The 8061-nt window shown below is 42.1% G+C and overlaps 1 protein-coding gene and 1 pseudogene across 1 annotated transcript; both read right to left on the bottom strand.

Annotated features, from left to right (window-relative positions):
* Positions 337 to 2393, bottom strand: LOC107618454. The gene is made up of 3 exons (XM_016320536.2): positions 1569 to 2393; positions 1246 to 1438; positions 337 to 1112 (listed from the first exon to the last, which is right to left on the bottom strand). Exons 1-3 carry the CDS (start codon positions 2016 to 2018, stop codon positions 550 to 552), a joined length of 1206 nt encoding a protein of 401 aa, XP_016176022.1. The 5' UTR covers positions 2019 to 2393; the 3' UTR covers positions 337 to 549.
* Positions 3106 to 8061, bottom strand: part of LOC107617036 — a 5991-nt pseudogene continuing 1035 nt past the window's right edge.

Genomic DNA, 8061 nt, shown 5'->3' with positions numbered 1-8061 from the left:
TTTGATCTCATGAAAAGATGCGAAAACATTTTAAGAAAAGTCTCATCCTCCTTTGTCTCCTTTCAAGGGACCGAAGCATTGTAAGTTGTAACTCCTCTATAATGACATGCCACAAACCCATTAGGCCATTAGAGCATCAAAAAATTAAAAAGTAACCTCAGGTAAAAATAAAGCTTGATTCTGATTTCCGAAAGCACTCCCAGTTTCAGAGATTGCGATGATCACTAATATATATATATTTCATCAATCGTTGTAAAACTATGCATTGAGATTAATGCAGGATCAATGCATAGAATAATCTCAGATGCTTTGCAGATTTACTTTTTATAATTTTGTCAATAAATATTTACTCTTCTTTTCTTTTTCAGCTCTTTTATTACAGAGAATTGCTTCTTACAAGAGTCTCTTTTGCAAAGTAAACAGAAGGGGAAAACAGAGAAAAATTTTTGAAAAAAAAAATGTTGCTCTTATCCAAGTTTTTTGGTACTTTTCTTTTTTCCTTTTAATTAACCATTAAAAAAAAGGGAGAAAAGGGTGCAAAATTTTCTCCTATGGTTTATCCCTGAGAAGAGAGGCTAATCCGGTGACCACCTTGGTTCCTCTCTCAATACTCTTCACTCTCACCGCCGGCGGCTGCCACGTGGGCGTCTCCATCGTCGGTAGGCTCTTCTCACAGGAAACAGCCTTCGCCTCCGGCGACGATATCTTCTCGCCGAAGATCAGTTCAAACTCGCCACACTCACTCTCAGTCGCAGCGCCGTCGCTTAGATTCCTCGTCGCGTCTTCGATTGCGGAGGACGGAGGCGGCGTCGGCGGCAGAGGACGACTCGCCCTAGTGCAGGAACTGGAGAGCCACTTGGCGAGCATGTACTCCGCCTTCCTCCACGGCGGAACGTGCATACCTTTCTTCTTCAAGCTCTGCTTCGCCGCCTCCGACACGGCGGCGACGATCTGACAGAGACGATCGGATTTTCCGACGAAGATGTACGGCAAAGACTGAAGCATCGCCTTATAGGTCCCCGTCGATCGAGCAATCTCGAACTCAGATCGGAAATCGATGTCAATTATCAATCTCTCACCTTCCACAATCGCATCGATGTATTCATATTCACCTGAATCAGAAAAGCCAGAACATTACATTCAGTTCTATTTCTCCACAATCAGTTTCCGTTTTCAATTGAAAATATCCGCTCGTTATTGTTATTATTTTGAGAGGAGAGGAAAATTAGGGGGAAGAAATGGTACCAGCGGGATATGATACGGTTTTTTCCCATTTGGATTTGCACACGGAAGAATCGTAGCCGAGAGAGGCAAGGCTTTCCGTAACGATCTTTCTCAAATCGTCTTTTCGTTTGAAGACCTTGCTATTCTTCTCAACGATCTTTGAAGTGTCAGCTAAAAGGTTTCGCTCCACAACACTAGCGCAAGGAATCAGACTCTGTAATAAGCGCAAAAGGAAAATAATAATCGATTAATGGAGCGTTTGGACACTGAGAAAACGCGACAAAATTAAAGTTCTGAACTCGCTGGATATATACTACCCTAAGCTTCAGTCGTTGGGAGTTTACCTTGAGAGCGTCGCTGGCGTCCCCGAATGAACCGGAGTTGATTGATTCACCGAACACGTCCAGTTCCTCGTCGGAGCTATCGCTGTTGTTGTTGCCGTTGAAGCAGTTGCAGCGGTTGCGGCCGCATTTCGCTGCTGCCGGCTTCTCGCTACTGTCTTCGATGAAGCTCTGAACCATTTTCGCCAAGCAAACGGAGCTAGGCTCGAACTCCGTCGCCGTACCTTCCGCGGCCGACTCTCTGATGGAAGGAGGAGCTTCGCCGGCCGCGGCGATGACTTGTTTCTCCGACGAGGAGGAGTTTCTCAACACGCTCGATAACTGCCGGTCGAACACGAACAGCCTCTTAAGCCGCAACTTCAAAACCGGCTTGACGGCGTCGTTTCGAACCACCACCGCTTCCTTCAGCTTCTGAGAATCGATGTCAATAGGTTGGATCTTCATCGGAGGCATGGCTAAGAAAAGCAATAGAAAAGACAAAATGGTAGAAAAGAAATCTCTGAAAAATTCTCACTCTCTATATACAACTACTCTATCGTGTTTGTTCCATTTTCAGAGAAGAAGTATGGAATCACTTCTAGACTAAGCGAGTAGAGAAGACGAAGGAGGTGAAGAAGTGTTTTTCGAGGTCAAGGTTTTCGTGGAAAACATGGCGGCGATGATCGGAGAAACGTGCATTGTTCAACTGGAAGGAAGAAGAAATCGCCGGAATGTTCATCTCTCCGGCGAGTTCACCGTCAGAAGCAGGTGAAAATGTTTTTATTTGTGTTTTTTTTATTCTTTTTTGGTTTTTTGACGCTTTGGATTAGGTGAGTGGGTTTGAGGTCAGGGTATTTATAGCGAAGATGGAAGAGTTGCTGACTAGGACTGTTAGTGCCAGGTGGTGTCCAACGTGGCGGAGATGATCTGGGCAGTGAGGAGCGTTTATGTTGGTGACGCGTGGTGGAGATGTTTATCGTGCGCTATACGCATTGGTTTTTTGGGGGAGTGGGAAAATTACGTTGGTGACCTCAGAAATGGCATGGAATTTCGGGTAGATGCCCTCGTGTTCCGGTAATGTCGAAAACCACCCACGCTTGTACACAGTGATCGTGGCCATTGTGCATTACGTGATTTTGTTGTTTTTAGTAATGGTAGTGAGCATTTTTATTTTATTTTTATGTTTCCTGGGGGTTTAATTTTAACCCCAATATTCAATTGTTATTTTGGAATTTTAAAATAAGAATGGAGAAAAGAAGATCAAAAGCTGAGAAGAAAAATGGAAACGCGTGATGTGAGATGAGATTTTGGTGGGATGTATGGCTAGGCCATGCTGTTTAGGATGTACCATCCTACTATCTTCTGGTTATGGACAGGACACATGGCGGTTGATTGTGTGCCTAAAGAGTAAAGGCATTGAAATAAAATTATTAGCAAAAACTAGTAAATAGTAGTCGAAAGTCTATGGTTGTGTTTGGTTTTGCATTAGAAGGAAGAGAAGCACGTTTTTTTTTTTGTGACTGAAATAAATTAAAAAAAAGCAAATAAAATAAGAAACTGCTTAAATAGAGGGACAGTTCCATTTAAGACTACTCTTAAACTCCTCCCAAGGTGAAAGAAGCTCCACATGCAAAAGTTGTAACTTCATTGTCATCTTTGCCATAGTATCTGCCACCGAGTTTGCATTTCTCATAATCAAACGAAAGTCAACCCGCCAATTCCAATGCATGATATCTGTTATTTTGAGCACCAGTGGATCAATAAACCCAAAACCATCTTGAGTAACAAGATTAAATGCTTCCACACAATCCGTCTCACAAATAACATCTCGTTGACCCACATCCCAAGCTAAGAGATATCCTCTCCAAATAGCAAACAATTTTCCTTGAAGAATACTATTACTCTCAATCATTCCCAAACACCCCCTTTGCCAGCTTCCATTACAATCTCTAATAACACAAGCAAAATCAACACTATCACCCGAACCAAAATAACTAGCATCACAATTAATCTTAAAAGTACCAATAGATGGGGGATTCCAAAAACCATTTAGAGTAGAGGGAAGGGACATACGTTGTAATTCAAAAATATTCCTAAGCTCCTTTTCTGAAGTTAATGCCAGACAAATCACTTTTTTCGGAGGCCAAGTTTCATGGGGATTAAAGATGTTATTATTCCTTGCTCGCCATATCCACCAAAGTCCCGAAAAGAACTTGAACGGATGCTCTCTGCTATGATACAAGAACCAGTTCTTCAAATCCAAAGGATGACAATAAATATCCAACCTATGCCAGACAAGCTGAGTTTTTGGACAATCCCGAATACAATGTAAAACCGATTCCTGGCTAGAAAGACATATTGGACACCTATCCGATGACGACATCCCTCTTCTAAAGCAAAAATTTGCAGTAGGAAGAGCCTCCTTAAGACACAACCAAGCCAAAAACTTATGCTTTTCCGGAACAAGTTGACGCCAAAGCCAAAGCCAATTCTCCCGCTCCTCCCAACCAAACAGCTGCTTACACAACCACAAGTAACCATTGCGTGAGTCATAGCCTTTGGCAGCAGACCCACTCCAATACCAACCCACTTCCGGACCTGCTTGTTCATCTGGATTGTAAGAGAGAATATTATCTTTCAAATTTTGAGATAAAGGAGAATAAAGAGTATCCAAATGTCACCTACCAACCGACCAAATATCCTGTATCCGGAGATTCGAATCAGAAATGTGAACATAATTCATCTCATTAGATAACCGTCCTTCTCTCCTCCAGCTAGAAAACCAAAAATTCTGGTTCAAATCTCCAATACACCAAGCAAACCCATCCTTCAACACTTCTCAAGCCTTGCAAAGACACTTCCAAATGGGAGAGTCCTTGTTCTTAGGATAACTAAAACAGTCATATAGAGATGATCGGTATTTGGCATCCAACAATTGGACCCATAGCTTGTTTGGCTGCTGGAAGAAAGTCCAAACTAGCTTCCCAAGAAGAGCAATATTTACACAATAAGGATCTCTAATCCCCAAACCTCCATATTTTTTTGGAGTAACCAGTACCTTCCAACTAACAAGATTCAATCCTCTTCCATCAACTTGTCCTTTCCAAAGAAAATTCCTCATCATAGACTCCAATTTACTAATGATTCCTTTGGGAAAAATAGAGACCTGCATCTGGTACGTGGGAATAGCAGCAGCAACAGAATTAACCAAGCAGAGCCTACCAGCCCGATTGAGTAAACTTTCTTTCCAGCTTGCTAGCCTACTCCGAATCTTATCCAGGACACCATTAAAAGCTGAACGAGTCACCCTAGAATGGCTAAGGGTAACTCCAAGATACTTGCCCAAGTCCTGGACAAATCTGATAGAGGATACCCCAGTAAAAACCTCTTTCCTTGTTGCAAAGACATTCTTGGAGCAAAGCGCTTTAGACTTCTCGATATTAATCTTCATCCCAGATGCTTTGCAAAAAGTCTCTAAAACCAACATCACATTTTGCACTTGTCTCTTTGTAGCTTTACAGAACAGAAACAAGTCATCCGCAAACATTAAGTGGGATATTCTTGGTCCCCCTCTAGAAATAGCAACCGGCTCCCACAAGCCCAAATCAACCTGATGACTAATAAAGCATGCCAATCGCTCCATACCCAACACAAAAAGATAGGGTGACATAGGGTCTCCTTGTCTAAGACCTCGGCTATGAGTAAAGCCATTCAGACGACTCACATTCCAAAGAATAGATAAGGAAGAAGCAGTGACACAATTCATAATCAAATTAAGTGTAGGAATAGGAAAACCAAAGCTTTTAAGGGTATGAGCTAAAAACCTCCAGTCAACTCTGTCATAAGCTTTCTCCAGATCAATCTTAAAGGCCAGTGTGCATTTCTTTGATTTAGTCTTCTTCATAAAGTGGAGGACTTCTTGAGCAATAATGATGTTTTCAAGAGTTCCTCGTCCCGGAATAAATCCTCCTTGAAGCGGGCCAACAATCTCCGCAAGATGAGGACGAAGCCTATTAACAAGGACTTTCGTGATGATCTTGTAAACTACATTGCAGAGACTAATCGGCCTGAAATCTTTCATAGATACCGGTGATTCAACCTTTGGAATGAGAACCAGTAAAGTCTCCAACATTATCAGATCAAGAGGAACACCAGAGAATGTCTGCTTAACCATCTTCCAACTTCTTGTACTAGAGTATTATTATAATCATCAAGCAACTGTTGCTCTTTCTGACGCAAATAAATACTATCCACCACTTCCAAACGCTTTTGTAAATAATTAATCTGCTGCTCTAATTCACATTTTTAACAAATACCTTCGAGTTAAACTCTAGTGAATTCTTCTGTACTTCCGAAAGCTTGCCATGAATTCCTCTATTACCAGACCACCATGACTGGTTCACAATATCCCTATACCCAGGATGAGTAGCCCAAGCAGCAACAAATTGGAAAGGTCGATTTTCTTTAGGCTGAGGACGACCTTTACAACGCACCAGAATAGGGCAATGATCAGACTGAAGCCTATTTAAAACTTCTGCATAAGCCTCTGGAAAGATAGATAACCAACTACTATTTATACAGACTCGATCAAGCTTTTTTGCCACGTCAACATAATTTTTCACCCTCCTGTACCAAGAAAACCGCCTCCCAATAGTCTTCAGATCAAACAAACCACTATCCCCTAATGAAGTAGCAAACATGTCGGCTCTTTGATGAGAAAATTGACAGCCCTTAGATTCATGAGAAAATTTGACTTCATTAAAATCACCAAGAACAATCCAAGGTCCTTGAAAAACCATGGATTGTGCAACAAGATAATCCCAAAGGAGAACCCTTTTATTAAATTGAGGACTGCCATAAATACCACTACACCTCCAAATTAAATTATCAAAGTGAACTTCAACAGTAACACCCTGATCAAAAGCATCAATGAACTTACAACAAACACCCTTCATAGAGGATAGAAACCAAATACCTCCCTTATGCTCCTCTGCTTCTACCATACCAACAGAGTGATACTCCAACCTTTCCCAAAATAATTTTAAATGCTGAAAAGGGGAGTGAGTTTCAACCACAATAAAGAAAACAGGTCTAAATTTCCTAACAAGTTCCTTACAATGCACCCGGACTAACTTATTAGAAGCACCCCTAATATTCCAAACAATCATATTTAAACTATCCATAAATAATAGGGACAGAATAAATAAGAACATAAAATCTAAACAGAGTCATCAACCTCAATAGGTGGTTTGTCCTGCGGTACTGGCACACTCTGATCCTCAATAATTGCCACCTTTGGACCTCCTGACACTGCACCTGCCATGCTTCCATCTACTAAGGTTTCCTCTGTTGTGCCACCATTTTTATCAACTGGCGAGTTCTGCAAGGAGGAAGGCCGAGGACGCTTCCGTAGAGAGATTCCACGACGTGCAGGAGTTCTGCGCGATGGAGATGGCGCAATTTCATATTTTTCTCGCTTCCCCATCCTAATGCCAATTGATTTGCCTCCATCACCATGCAAATTGGGCCTTGGAACCCTTCTCGAACCAAACTTGTGCTGCTTTCCATCTTGGTCCTTCAAACCTGATGACTGGCCCATTGTGAATTTTTCCTTACGCAGCACTTGTTGCCAGCCCTCTCCATCATCCATGCATGCCTCATTAACATGACCATCAGGCACGTGAGGAGCCAATGATTCCGTAACTACATCCTTCCCTTTAACAACTCCTAATTTCTCACCCAAATTACGAGGATTCTCACCCAAATCACGAGCTTTTGATTCAGCCTCTTGTTGAATCTCATGATTGTTGTGTGGCACTAATGTCGGGGCTTCATTATTTTTTTCATCACCAAAGGAATTTTCGTTTCCTTCCAAGGACTCCTTCTCCATGCACAATGATTTATCATGCCCATACCGTGCACAAGTAGTACAAATCAACTGTAAACTCTCGTACTCCACTTCATAAGTCACACACTCCACTATAATATGTTTGATTACAGGCAACTCAAGATTAATTTGAACACAAGCTCGAGCATATTTTCCTCTTTCTGCAAGCTTAGTAGCCAAATCTACTTTCACCGGAATCCCTATTGCAGAAGCAATTCGCAGCATTGCTTGTTCCTGGTAGCACCAAATTGGAAGTCCCGAGACTCGAATCCATACTAGCGTTGATCCAAAGGATTTTTTGCATGGCCTAAAATCCACATCCCATGGCTTTACTGCAACATAGTGACCGTCTATCAACCACGGGCCATCAAGAATGACTTTCTCACGATCCGCAGCAATATCAAATTTAACCAAAAAATATCCAAACCCCACATCCAACAAATCAAACCCTCCTTTGATGCGCCATACTATCCGAAGCTTATGCATGAGAGCCGTGTAGCCATAATGCTTATCCAGCACCTTGATCACGATGGCTTCCTTGTAAGGTTCAGCTAGACAGCTCTTTGCCTCCTTGGTAAAACTGACACTTGGTGGACGAGAATCACCTTGCTTACCTGTCACCGTCGCGAT

The sequence above is a fragment of the Arachis ipaensis genome, chromosome B09 (assembly GCF_000816755.2).
Source record: "Arachis ipaensis cultivar K30076 chromosome B09, Araip1.1, whole genome shotgun sequence".
In the NCBI taxonomy this organism is placed as follows: Eukaryota; Viridiplantae; Streptophyta; class Magnoliopsida; order Fabales; family Fabaceae; genus Arachis; species Arachis ipaensis.
This window is presented reverse-complemented; position numbering and strand designations above follow the sequence as displayed.

Bases quoted from the DNA above. Each gene is read 5' to 3' on its own strand.
- LOC107618454 (XM_016320536.2), bottom strand. From the start codon at position 2,018: ATGCCTCCGATGAAGATCCAACCTATTGACATCGATTCTCAGAAGCTG. The intron at 1,439-1,568 runs GTAAACTCCCAA...CGCTTATTACAG, and splicing joins ACGCCAGCGACGCTCTCAAG to AGTCTGATTCCTTGCGCTAG. The intron at 1,113-1,245 runs GTACCATTTCTT...TTTCTGATTCAG, and splicing joins AACCGTATCATATCCCGCTG to GTGAATATGAATACATCGAT.